Below are 13,751 nucleotides of genomic sequence, written 5' to 3' on the forward strand. Positions count from 1 at the left end.
CTGTTGTCCAGGCACTTTCTATTTTCAAAACCTTCTATGTATATAAAATGTACACAGGCAGGACAATACTTTTTCATCACGCCCCTGCGTTCAGTCGTGTTTTCTTTTCACAAGGATTCTTGGCTTGGAGAAATGAAAAGTGCCATCTCTTAAGAAAAGCCTTTCCTTTTAAACACTTTCAAATTTGCCCTGTTTTAGCTAAACGTGACGTTCTTTGTGAACGTTAAACAGTAGAGAGAGAGACTGAGAGGGAGAGAGAGACACACACACACACACACACTCACTCCTGGGGAAGATATTCGTCCATTTAAGGAATGAGAAATCATCACATTCAGCAGCAGGTCTAAATACAGTAATATGAAGGTCCCTTTCGCTCCCCCTGAGCAGGAAAATGTCACTGTGTACCAGACACCCAAATACTCAGGAATCAAGTAAATCCCTCATTTTTAAGAAGGGAGCCAAATACTTCTGTTGAACAAAGATGGGACTGCAGTAGCTCTGCATTTCTTGCTGCACGCCGTTTCTCTCAATGGCTCCTGCACTGGCACGGCAGGGTGAGAGCGGTCACGGGACGCGGCACAGCATTCCCTGCAGATAAGACGAAGGGGCCGTGGGATCTCTCGCACGCTCCCGTCAGCACCTCCTGCTGCCGGGGTGCAAAGGAGCGCGATGCTGCGTTCTGCACCCCACAGAGCCTCCTGCTGCGAGGAAGGGAACCCAAACAGCTGCATTTTACTCACTGGATGATACACCCATCTCACCCTCTGCAACACTGGAGGCAATCTAGCGTTACCGTGCTGTTGGAGCTATTTATAGGGTACCTTATGTTGCACTTACACCGTTCTCTCCACTGCCTCCTGCTGATACAACCTAGTATTGGAGAAGTCAGAAAATGAACCATAAATGTCCTTCAGAAAAACATTTTATAAGGACGGAATTTCTGTAATAGTCCCTTTTCCCTCCCCTTTACCACCCTGCATACACATTTCTCCCCAAAATAAGAGCCACAGTAATCCAGTAACAGCCTGGTGTTAAATAGTGGTAACTCATATTTATTACAATTATATACAATCGTATTTTATATTTGAAATCTATACATGATCACACAGACGAGCACACTTGCTTGGTGAGGACAGTGAGACTCAGTTGTTACAAGAATTGTTCTGCTAAGAGGCTCTGATGCAGTGAATAATATAATTGGACACCACCATTTTACCAGCTGAGAACACAATGCTGCAAATGAGAGGTTTCAAAATTCACTGGTTTAATTTGTGTATAGCCCAAACAGGGCAAAAAAAAAGGCTGGACTTGGCAAGGAGGGCCAGTGGTGCAGCTCAGAGCCGGCCTGCTCTCTGCTCTGTGCAGACTGCTTGGCTGAAGCAGGGGCCTCTCACTGGGCAGGTAGAGGTCTCAGCCGATCACATAAGATGGGTTTTCTCCTCATTTAGGAAGTAAAACAGGATAAGAACCATTTCAAAGATTCAGAATTAACCAACTATTTCAGCATCTGTTATTACCTCATTCATTCATTCAGGGCAGCTATAAATAAAATTATGTCAAAAACTGATGTGAGCTCCTTGTCTTTGGAGGAGGAAGGGTAATAACTGGGATGAGTGGGGTCAGCTTCTTTTAAAGCCTTCTTTTACTGGGAGCAATCAGTAACAAAACCACCTGTTCTCATGGATTTTACTGTAGCCATGAAACCTGGACTCGGTCTTTAGCAAGAGGCCGCTTTGATGACTGTGGGGTGGAAATAGTGTTCTTTGGACCCCACAGAAATGTAGTGCTTTTAGATGCTAGGTTGTTTCATAAATTTGAGTCTTGACATAAGGCTTGGAAGAGCCAAGACTGAGATGTGGTGAGGAATTCAGGGTTAAAACATTCTTTTTTTTGGCAACAGAATATCAAGTAGTTTGAGAAATAAAACAAGAGGGTTATTTTGGGAAACAGAACTGATTTGGGCCTTATGTGGGGATTAAAGGCTTGTGAAATCAAAGAGCTCAGGACAGATTGGTTTCTGAAATTGGATAGATGGGTTCCAAGATGCAAGCGTAGAGGCTGTTTCAGGAGAGACAGTGTTTTTGTAAGAGACTTATTCTGTAGTTGTGGTGCATGGTAAGGCGATTGGTCTTCCAGCCTAGGCAGTGACCCCAGCTCACGGGGAGAAGGTGGGTCGGGGTGGGGAGAAGCAGCCACTGCAACACTGCGAAGCCCTATGGTGAAACAGGGCCCACCTTGTTCTCTGGGCAATCATGACCCTGCTCAAGGTCAGTCATGGGAGAATCACTGGAGGGGATGATGGCACTTCTCTCCACAAAATGGGAGAGGCGCCAGGGACAGTGCAGGAGGCGAGGGAAGATATACAGCAGCAGCAGCAGCCAGGGTGCCTTAGTCAATCTCATTCTCGTTGCTGGCTCCCTCAGGTCTTCGTAGCTTTTCCACTTGCTCATTAATCTGACCATCCCCTCCTCGCCGGTCCTCAGTCTGGACACCCAGACATTCCTCCTCATCCACATGGCTAACATCATCATCCTCATCGTCCTCTTCCTCCTCTTCGTTCCTTTTGGTTTCCCTTTTCTCCTCCTCACCCTGCACCTCCATCCGCACTTGGCTCTTGACGTCGATCACGGCCTTGTTGCCCTCCTCAGCGCTCAGCAGATGGCAGCTGACCTTGGAACCCTCCGGGCTGTGGTTCTCCTTGACTGGGGATGAGGTGGTGGACTCGTTGCTGACAGGTGAGATGTCACTGCTGCTGTTGTGGTTGGCCACAACAGGGTTGGAGGGCGAGCTTGGCTTCACCGGAATCTGCCATGACGGGATCTTAGGAGCCGAAGGGGAGGGAGGGAACTGCCTCCTTGGGGGAGAGGAAGAGGGGGAGAAAAGGAGAGAAAGGGGCTTTTATTAAAAACACTGAGGGGTTATCATTAGAGAGAATAGTATTTGCAGTGGGGAAGTCATGTAAAAGCAGGACTGAAACTGCAAGTCTCCTTCGTCATAAATGAACAAAACCAAGGCCACTTCACTTCTTCAGCCAGAATCTCAAAGTGCTTTACAAGCACTCAGTAATTGAGCCTGCACACACAGAAAATATCACAGCTGGGCAATGTGAAGTACTAAAATGATCTGGTTTGGCCAATTTCACAATGTAAGCTACCACTCAAGAATGCTGCCTGTGGGAAGACATGAGTGATCCTTTATAAAACAATCACTAATGAATTGGTAAAGAAAATTCCCACTGGAGCAAGAAGTCAGACACATCAGGTCCTTGTGCCTGAGCCAAGGCATTTCACCACCTGGTTCTCGCCTCCACTGCGACACACAGCTATTGCACGCTGGCTCATTATAATCCAGAGCCCATCTCCTAGTCCCAGCATGCACTTTACATGTTTGGGCCAGGTCCTGGCTGCCACAAACTGGTTCAGCTCCTCTGACGTGAACAGAGTCATACTAGTTTGCACCAGCTGAGAGGCTGGCTGCTCTGCCCTCAAGTCCTTTCCAGGTTGGCTTTAAGGATTTGATAGTGGCAGGTAACACTCAGCCCTAAAAGGAGAATCCAGTACCAAACAGGACAAATGTAAGTGCAGTGGGGAACACTGGTGCCTTCAGAAAGTCATCCATCATGAAGAGTAAAGCAAAAAAGCATGTCTGATCTAGTAGTCCCCATCCATCCTGGCTCGTGCGTGTGAAAAGTGGGAGTATGAAGAGGCATCGGATCCTGAAAAGGATGCTGTGTGGCAGGGAGTTCTCATGCCCCTCAGGTGAGCTGGTTAGTGCCACGGACGAGAGTGGAGCAGACAAAAGCTGTCTGCTCTCCTACAGTGAGCACTTGAACACAAAAGATTACTTTTTCTTAGACTGAACTAGGAACAGTAGTTGCTCTCATCTCCCTCTTCCTGCTGCCACCATCAGCCATCAAAATCTTAGGAAACAGAAGACTTGAGCAGGCGTAGTTACATGTAGAGGGAGGCAAGGGCATCACATCAGAGTGAAAGGAACAATAGCTGAAATGCTAGATAAACTCTAAAGTAATGTACCTCGAAAAAATGTACCTCAAGAACTGAGATCTGCTCCCTGTTCTTATAACTATCATGCAGGTTGGGATTTACATCACCTCATTTCAGACATTATAAGATGTCTACACCTGAGCTGGCTAATCAAGAGAAATAGAGTCTGCTAAGGGCAACTCTTTTCATTGTAGTTATGCCCTAATCATGAACAGGTCAGCTGAACTGTATTCAGAAGCGACTCTCTGTAACAGAATGCAGATGCACGTGCAGTCAATACCTCAAACTAGGTGAGAGGCATCCTGATTGTGCTAAATGGCAGAGAATTCCTCAATCGTAAACAAAAAGGGAAAATTTTATCAATTACATAAAGCACTCTGTGATTTAACGCAAGTTTGAAAAGCATTTTGAGACCTGCAAATAGAAAGTGATAGTGGAGTGCAAAGTGGTATTACTAAAATAGCAATAACAGGATATAGAGCTAGTTCCTGTTGGAAATGCCATTCCTCTCCATTACTGAGAGAATCCCAGAGTGCAACCCTTTCCCCACACAATAATCTGCTCACATATTCCATCCATACCGGTTCAGGAGAAGTCCTTTTAAGGAGTAGATCTCAGATTTCAATTCATTAATATTCTGCGACTCCAGAATCCAGTTGGTGGAAGTTGTGGCCTGGAACATGCAAAAGAAGACAAAAAGATCAAAGTATGAACTGGGAGATAGTTCACAAATGTCACTTTTTTCTGTGTTATCCTCCTCTTCCTCCCATCTGTGAATCTCAAGCCTTGGGGATAACATGCACAAGTTCTACCATTTAAAATCTCTCAGATCTGAGAAAAACAACTTTCCCAGTAAAGAAGGACCTGAATGGATCCCCACAATGATCAGAAATAATAATTGTCTCAGGGTGCTAAGACTATTCAAATATTTGCTTTCCATTTGGGGAACTAATTAATCTTGCCTCCAACAAACCATGCACAACCATTGCTGAAGCCAGCACTTGTGCTAATTCCAACAAAGCTACTTCTACATAGGATGTTTTCTACCAACATATCAGACAGAGAACACCACACAAAGAGGTGAACTAAATCATCTGACACTGACCTAATGAATAATTTCTACAGAAGAACTAGAACAGGGTCCTGAAAAGCAGTGTGAATTGCACTGAATGAGCTCCTTTACTCTTTCCTGTGACTGCACTTAGCTGAGGCAACAGATTCAAATATTATATATTAACAACTATTTTAAAACCATTTGTTCATTTCTCCTAAATCATGAAAGAAAGAATCGATTATGTGCACTCTGTGGTTGTCCTGGTTTAGAGGTGGGCTGATAAATCAATGCTTGAAAGTTGCAAAAATTTTCTTTCCCTACTAGATCTGAAGAATTTGAGCCATGCTTGAGTTACTGGGTTGTGTCTCCAGGAAGCAGCTGCACTGGGCATTCTGTCTTGGATATTTCAAGGCAATGAATGCAATTTCGTGGGGAAAAATGATCAGTAACTCATGGAAGCCTGGTACAGATGCTGTCAGCACTGCATCACAACTGCCATGGGATATCGGGCAGAAATTAGAGTAAGATAAGAACTGAGAACGTACTGCACATACTACTTTTGACAATCTTTCTTTTAACCCTTTTGGGAACTTGAGAAATGTGAGGAACACGCTTAAAGACAGATGGTGCCCTATCACTCTAGCAGCTCCTGAGTATGGGAACTGAGAAGACCCATGTCTAGCACTTCCATAGCAATTTCTGCTAAAAGCCATTAGGAATGAAACCATTTGTGAGCATCACTCCAGAGATACTCCTAATAAATCCCCTGACAAAGGAAGCCAGGACTAGAATAATATAAAACTCCTCCTCAGCACTTCCTACTAAATATATCCAGAACTGGTTGTTCCTACTTATTCTTTGAGCAGAGTTCAGCTGGTGCTGAGTAACCCCGAACACCTTCACAGCCAGCACTCCTCCCCGTGACTCTGGCTGTGAACCCGGGGAGCTGGGAGAGGCTCAGGCTGTAGTAGCTGTGATATACACAGATGCTCTCCCCTGGGATTCATACTCACAGCCCTCAGACAGCAAGAATCCAGGAGCCACTGTTCTGGCTTTCCAAGACCTTGAAAGCTACAGCAGCACATTAACAAGGGAGTGATTTCCATTCACTGGCCTGCAAAGGACTCAAATTTCCAAAACACATATGGTGCCAGATGCCTAGGATTTAGAAATAAAATCTGACATCTGGGGCTTTTTAGCCAGTCTCTTTAAAAAACAGTTGTAGAAAATTCAAGCCTTGAATTTTTATGTATGTTTTTTAATTACTTAAAGTCCCTCTTTTTAATTTTTTACAGCATGCCAGTAGGAGTTTGAAAAGCAGATAAAAAAACTTACATTACAGCTGGGAAAACACAGCTTTTATTCCTTGGTTTGCGGGTTGCCCAAGTTTTTCTTTGTACACATGAGGTTTAGATATCATAACAATGTGTGCTACCATTTCAGTGCAGGGGGTAGAGAGGGGGAGGAAAAACTTCTTCAAGACTCTCTAAACCACCAAGACTTTTATGCCCTTTTTCCTTCATAAAGCTCAACATGTGGTCTTAATCTTAACACTTAAGACCTGAAAACAGTTTTCCAATTTCCGGACTGGCTCCAGGCCACTGACAGGCCACAGTTCCCAAGGAAAATTGAAATAGAGTGTTGTGGCCATAAACCGGCTTTCATGGTTGGGTTTACAGCTGTGCCACTGAGGGATTCCTACTGTACACTGTGCACACCACAGAGTCAGCTGTGGCCCACCAGTTACACACCATCAAAGGGTCTGTATGAGATTAAAGTATAGGTAAGGGGAGAAGACAATTGTTAGTGCTATAGGGAAAAGATTGTAAGCATTGTTTAGGGGATTTCACAGTAAAAAGAAAAATATCTCCCTGTACACAGAATACTGCAAGACGACTGGGCCTTGGATAATTACGAGTTTGTTAGTGAAAGGAAGACTTAATCTCTATGTGACTGGTTCAGATCCATCCCATCTACACGTACCAAATTAATACCCAGTCCTTCAAACAGACCACCTATGGAGAAGTCAGATGTAGAGAAACTGGCTGGGGATATGACAGAGTGGAAGGCTGAATTGTGAACCTAGTAAGGTGCTTTCCATGTGCCCACAAAAGAAGCATGCATGTTCCATAGAAGACGGTGATGTTCTAAAGGTGAAGAGCTGGAAACGGATACCTTAGAAGCAGCCAGTTCTTGGGTGAGCTCCTGGATTTTCTGTTGTTGCTGGATTAGCAGGTCCTGGACAGCTGCTAAAGTTGTCTGTAACTGAGTCACTGTGAGGGAAAAAGCAGGAGAGTGTTAAACTGAGATACAGGCGCCTATACGCACTCACACACGTCCTTCCTGCTGTCTAGCTACAAAGATGCCTCTATTCCTACTATATTTAATTTATCTCCGCCCGCCCGCTCACTTTAATCCATGTGATTTATCTGCACTACGGGTAATCTACCTGCACTGCATCTAACCTCCAGTATTTCTAGTTTATCTTTCCATTGTATAGATGTCTATAGCCCACAGTATATCCGTCCAAAACCTCTCCCTTCTAATTATATTGGTTTATGATTTGTACATCTCCCTGAACTTACACAATGTTTGTACCATTTATCTACCTTGGCCCTCACACAGGCACACACTGGGGTAGCGCCAGGCCAGGAAAAGGCTGCTCTCAGGGCTGCCCTTAAGGTATCATGAGAAGAGAAAGACGCGTTTCTTCTCACCCTCCACTAAAAAGCGGAATTAGCATACTCCCCCTCTCAACCCATGAGCTCCTTCAACCCCAATATCTTTAACAAACTTACTGCCGAAAATCATACTTTGTTCCATCCCACCAAGTGCATATACTTCGCACTTTTCCCTTTTACTTCAAGAGAACACCCTGTATTCCCCTCCTACACCCCAGCAAACGGTGAAGAACTTCTGCTGGGCTCCAACTACAGCTGTAGGAGAACTTTTCCTACTTTGGTACTTTATCCAAAGCTTCCAAGAAGTAAACAAGCTGATAAAATAAAATTTAAAACTCTACTGGTGTGACAGGTAACAGCTAATCCAGACCACCATTAGGGCATCGGGTAATGAACAGACACCCTATAGAGTCAATAACGGAGAAGGTGGCTAAGGTCAGGGAGGCACAGTAATTACAGACTCTCCTGACCCTTCCTTGTTTTTTCAGATGGAAGGTGGGGGAAAAGCACCAAAAAAAAAAGCCCCTGAAAACATCAGAGAAGCAGAAATTAAAAATGAACTTTACAGCCCTCCGAAAGGCTGTCATTTTATTCCCCTTATTAATATTCTGAGGTTGGGAGCCTTTCCGTAAAAACATAATTAATTGAGGCCGCGCCGACAGTAAACAAGCAATTTCAAATTAAACCGAAATGACGGCGGCTTCATTTGCAAATGTGAACAGATTCTCAGAGCAGATAAATGAAGTCACCACATAAAGTGGAGATGGAGGGAAAGAAAAGGGTGGGGGTCTTGGCAGAATGGAGGATACAGGGAGAAAGACTTTGAGGGGTGAATTGATGGAGTCATTAATCTTTACCTGTCTGTGTCACACTGCCACTCATCTCAGAAATGTTTGACTCAATCCTCTGAAGTTGTTTCCTGTCTTCTTTGCCTCCCATGATGAGAGGAAGCAGGTATTTCTGCAGGGAGAACAGAAACTTTTTTAGGAAACAGCAGTATACAAAGTGGTCTTTCTAATCCACCTGAAACATCCTCAAAGTCCACTACCCAAACCTCAGCCTTTATCACAGAGCCAGTGATCATTTATCTGCACACCTGGCTGAGAAGAGAAATTCCCTCTAGAGGAGGTGTTAACAGAAATTGCAGAAGAGAAGATATGAGCTCTGTGGTTACATTTTTGGGGGTGCTAAAAACCAGTTCCTAAACATCCATCACATAGAGAGTACAATTTCAGATCTTATGCTCTTGAATGTGAACTCACTGATACATTGCAACATCTGAACTACATCCACAAGGCAAGAAATGCAGAAGAGGGAAGAGGAAAAAGGCCCAGGAAAGGCCAGAGGAAGCACAAGCTGAAAACTAGCAGTTTGAGATCCACTGCTAAAAACTAGTTTTGTTTGCTTGCCACTTCTTGACTCTGCATTTTCGTGTTAGGTGGCTGCATTTCTCCAATATACCAATGGCAGTGCCAGTAAGAAAAGAGATGCTTCACCAACTTGGAACCAACACGATCATTTTGACACCAGCAGTGTAACATCATTCTCTCAGAGTACAGTGTAATAGCAGAGAGGGAGATATTACCTTGTAGAGCTGGTGGAATCCAAAGGCAATTCCTGCCATTATGATAGCCAAAGCCCCATAATCTCGCCATCTGGAACCAGGTGGACCTAAAGGCCATAATCAAGAAACAATCATCGTTAGAACTACAAGTGACATTTTCATACACCCATTTTATCAGATAAAAGAGCAGTGACTAATGCCAGTTCTGCTGTTTCTTAGCAGGTGTAGATTTGCTGAGCAGGGGGCATGAAGATGCGGGTAGTCTCTCATGTGCAGTGTGCAGGCTTCTGGTCTGTGGACACCGAAACATCTGTCCAGACTCTATCGCTGACACTGGCCTTGCACAAGGTGTCAAAGGAAGATAAATCACAGCAGCAATTTAAAAAATTCCATCAAGCTGGTTTGCCCTACTCTTTCCTTGCAGAAGGCACTCTGAGCCCCACTGCACTTTGCCCAGATAACCATCTGTGGTGTTAGCAGTAGCTAAGGTTAACTTGTTACTGGAATAACAATTGTTCTTCACTACCATAATTTTTGAAAATGGGGACAAAGCCAGAGAGCCAGAAGAAAGCAGAAAAAAATAAAGAAGGCAGTGTTTTGAGAAAGAAGAGAAATCAGGGCAAAAAATGGATTTATGAACATTGTGTCAGTGACTATGGACCAGTTCAGTAAGGAAGGATCCAGTATCTTTCAAGCCTGTATTATGTATGAATAGGTACCAAAACACACATAAACAGCAGAGGGAACATATGCAACTGAACATCTACAGAGAGAGACAAAGAAGTAGATTAAAACTTGAGATCTTTAACACAAAATTCTACACAGAAGCTTCGACTCCACAGAGCAAAGCAAAGCAATGTTCTGCTCCTTCAAGCAGAATCACAAGACACCTGTAGTTTTCCACCAGCTTGATCCTTTTACCTCCCTCGCAGTTCCTGCAACGAATATTATACTGCCCCCAGTTTTCTTTAACAATAAAGAAGATGCAGAATGATCTTTCCTAAAGTTCAGTGGCAGGATGTGGGCAGAACTGGTGAGGTGGAGGCCGGTGTGCAGTCTCCAAACAGACAGATCCAAATCTACATGTGACCTGCAACGTCTCAGAAATGCATTCTGTTCCCCAAAGTTTCAATTTAGGCTTTCAAAGGGAGGCTTAACTGGCTGAAATGGCTGGAAGCTTGTCTCCTTTCTGCTTTGCTCACCTATTGCCATTTTTCCTGTAGCTGAGATCTTCTACAGGCATCTCCTTGCAAGAGTTACTCCCAATCCCAGCCCTCAGGCTCTACAGACAGACACGGGCTCTCAAACACTGACACTCAGAGCTTCTTGCTACATTTTAGGACACAGCTCCACAAATTATCCACTGGCTAGGAACCTGAACAAATTGAAGACGCTCTGTCAGAACTGGTGAATAATGTCACCAGCAGTATTTTGGGTTCTGCAGTTGCAGTTTAGGAGCTTAGGCACATGATCAAATTATCATAACTTTTTAACTTAATGAGTTAAGTTAAGCATCAGCTAAGATGCAGTAGCTGGCTGTGTACATGTCAGGATTTAAAATGATCTCTGGCTAATCTTGCTGCAAACCCCAGCCATCCATCCCGTTTTCCCCTCCTTACTCTGCTCCCACTGTCATTTCCAGTATCTGAAGTCTCTTGGTTGTCCAGTCCTCTGCCCTGAACTTCTGACTGAAAACATCCTTCTACAACAACACAACTAATTCCAGGCTGAACTGCCTGTTAATTCATCTCAGAGGCCGAGTGGGTCCCGGTGCCCTGTCCATGGCAGTCAGTCCTTGACCAGCTGTCCCCAACTACCTCCCAGCCTGGTGACCTCTGAAGAGAAAGGAGAGACACCTGTAGAGCCGCGTCTGCTCTGCCCTCTCACCTCGCTCGTCTCTCCCTCCGTTCCTGTAATGCTTGAGCTAAGAACATTTTATTGCCCCCTGGTTTTCATTATTAATGAAAAGGGACCAGAATGATCTTTCCTAAAGTTCAGAGAGTCTATAAAGACAAGAAGCTGAAATGCCATTTTACTCGTTTTAGAGATGTGTGAAATAATTCTGTCTTGTGGCAAAAAAAAAAGCGTGGGGGGTGGAGAGGAAAAGTGAGTGAGGGACGCAGTAAAGGCTCAGCACTGACCACATAACTTTACAATGTTACGAAGAATGTCACAGCCCTGCCGAAAATCCACATTCAATCTTTCTTTCTCTTGCAATATTCTAATCTAAAACGTGGGGTAGAGAGAGAGTTAGAAGTTTCTCAGCTGTAACCTCAGTTCTCACACTGATTTCTTTGCATATCCTCAATTTCTCCACTTGTAGAATTGGAATAAAATTCAGAGAAAGTGCAAAAGCACTAATAGCCCAGTTACTCTTCAGTTTAGGCACTGAAATCCTCCCAAAAGAGACACACCATGTACTGGGGAAGTAGCAACCATTGCACATAAGAGACCCTCAAAAGGCAAATGGAAGGGACACAGACATTTTCTTCAGCTGTAAATCTGTGTTTTCTCCAAGTATATTTAATTTTCACAGCAGCAACTGTAAATTGCAACTGCAGAGTAAACATTTACTATTTCTAAGAGCCCCATGAATCTCAGAATTAACTTTCCTGACATCAATTAATTAGGCCTTGTGCATCTGAGTAAGGTCAGCCTCACTGGTATCCACATTTGAAACTGTAGAAACTGAGGGTGTAGGAGGTGATTTTCCAGGGGAAAAAGTGAACCCACAGAAAAGAGTTGGAGAAAAAAACCCAACCTGGATTCTAGTTACCATTTTTAATTGTAAGAGAAAACAGTCTGTATTCTACAGCCTCCCACCTAAGACACAGAGGTGGGAGAAGAACATCCAAATGGCAAGAAAAACAGTCAGTGGATATGACTTTTAAGCACGGGTAAAATCTGCACAAAAGCCATCAAGGGAGAGCATGGGGAAGAACACACAATTCCTGGATGATAAGCCTGCAGCTCTGCACACCTAGCTCAGAAACTCCCCTGAGTTTGCTTGTAATTATAGGGGTTAGAAAGGTAAAAAAAAAATAAACCAAATTAATCATTTAAATATTTAAAGTCAGATTTCGGTCCTCACTGCTGGATCAGTATATTTCATAACGCCAACAGCAGACAGCCCTGCTTTTTTACTGGGGGCTCATTTTAGAGCATGTTTAAACTAGTCAGATTGAGTGATGCTTCCAGCAACTAATCACATGTCAAATAAAAGATATTTTATGTAATAAATTACTGCTACAAGTAATTCAAATGTCATTTATCAGTTTTATTATCAGTCAGGCAAAGTCTTGTTTCTCTATATTAATCAAATTCAAGCTTTTTTTAAGCTTTTTTTTTTTTTTAAACGCAGTTTTGACACCTCTTGGCAAAAGTACAAACTGAAGGGAAAGAATTACTCCTTCAGAACAGGAGAAATAGTAGAAATGGTATTGAGCTAAAATGTAGTGTCAGGAAACTTAATCCTCATCTCTTCCTCCCCAAAGTTATTATTGTTCCTCTTACACCAAACCCAGGAGGAGTTCGGCATTTAAGAACTATGCAACTCTGAAGGCTTACGAATCTGCTTCTATCTCGTTAACTCTTCAAGAATAAGAAAGTACTCACGTAGGTAACGGCTATTTCCAACAAAACATTAGAACCAACACTAGCAGCTGAATTTGTACAAAAGGAAGTATTTAAGTGGTACGAATTATTATCTTACACTGCAGTTGCTGGCACGATCACCAAGTTGGCTGTTTGCTCCATTACTGAATGAACTCTTGAGATGGCTGTGAAGCCGTCCTGAACTTCTGTACTCAGAACCCATAGCTTTAATGTAATTTATAAAAACAGTTTGTGATTTTGTGTAGAGGAGTCAAAACTACTAAAAAAAAAAAACCAAAAAAACCCTTAAAAAGAACCAAAAATATCAAACATGGAGTAGTTCACAGTCTTCAAGACCTAAACGCCAGCAGATCAGATAGATGTTCTCTTTGGGGAAGGCAAATGTAGCGCTTGATCTTATTCAATGTAAGCTCTTCCAATATGAGTTGTTCCCATCAAGTCACCTTACAGATTTAGCAGTCTACCTGTCTCATTAGCCCTTTAGATATACTTTTGAACTTCAAACCTCGACGCATTCCAACACTAGTGTCAGGAATACTCTGTAAGAAGATAAGCATAACAGATAGACAGAAAAAGTAGTATCTATCTTTCTCTGTACATGACAGCCCCTGACAAATCTGTGAAAGATGAATTGACTTGGTAAACTATCACAGAAACAACTGTCCTAGAGCAGATTTGAACTGATTCAGAAGTACTCATTACAAGATTAGCATCCAACTGATGAAATAACCTACAGCAACCAAGGCGCCTTGGAAGAGCACCGAGCCACTGCACAGCCTCATCCATCAGCTCTGCAGAAATGTACATATTCTTTTTGCAGTTCTGATACCATG

The 13,751-nt window shown here is 43.3% G+C and overlaps 1 protein-coding gene across 1 annotated transcript in view; it reads right to left on the minus strand.

Annotated features, from left to right (window-relative positions):
* Positions 1–1,040: 1,040 nt before the first annotated feature.
* PEX14 (peroxisomal biogenesis factor 14) overlaps positions 1,041–13,751 on the minus strand; it is a 66,832-nt gene continuing 54,121 nt past the window's right edge. The window contains exons 5-9 of the mRNA XM_082070141.1: positions 9,325–9,410; positions 8,597–8,699; positions 7,234–7,331; positions 4,586–4,677; positions 1,041–2,854 (exon numbers count right to left, since the gene is read on the minus strand). Of these exons, the coding sequence (XP_081926267.1) occupies positions 2,389–2,854; positions 4,586–4,677; positions 7,234–7,331; positions 8,597–8,699; positions 9,325–9,410 (845 nt within the window). The 3' untranslated portion in view covers positions 1,041–2,388. The remainder of the gene's footprint in view (positions 2,855–4,585; positions 4,678–7,233; positions 7,332–8,596; positions 8,700–9,324; positions 9,411–13,751) is intronic.

This window comes from Streptopelia decaocto (genome assembly GCF_964273445.1).
Source record: "Streptopelia decaocto genome assembly, chromosome: 20".
NCBI lineage: Eukaryota > Metazoa > Chordata > Aves > Columbiformes > Columbidae > Streptopelia > Streptopelia decaocto.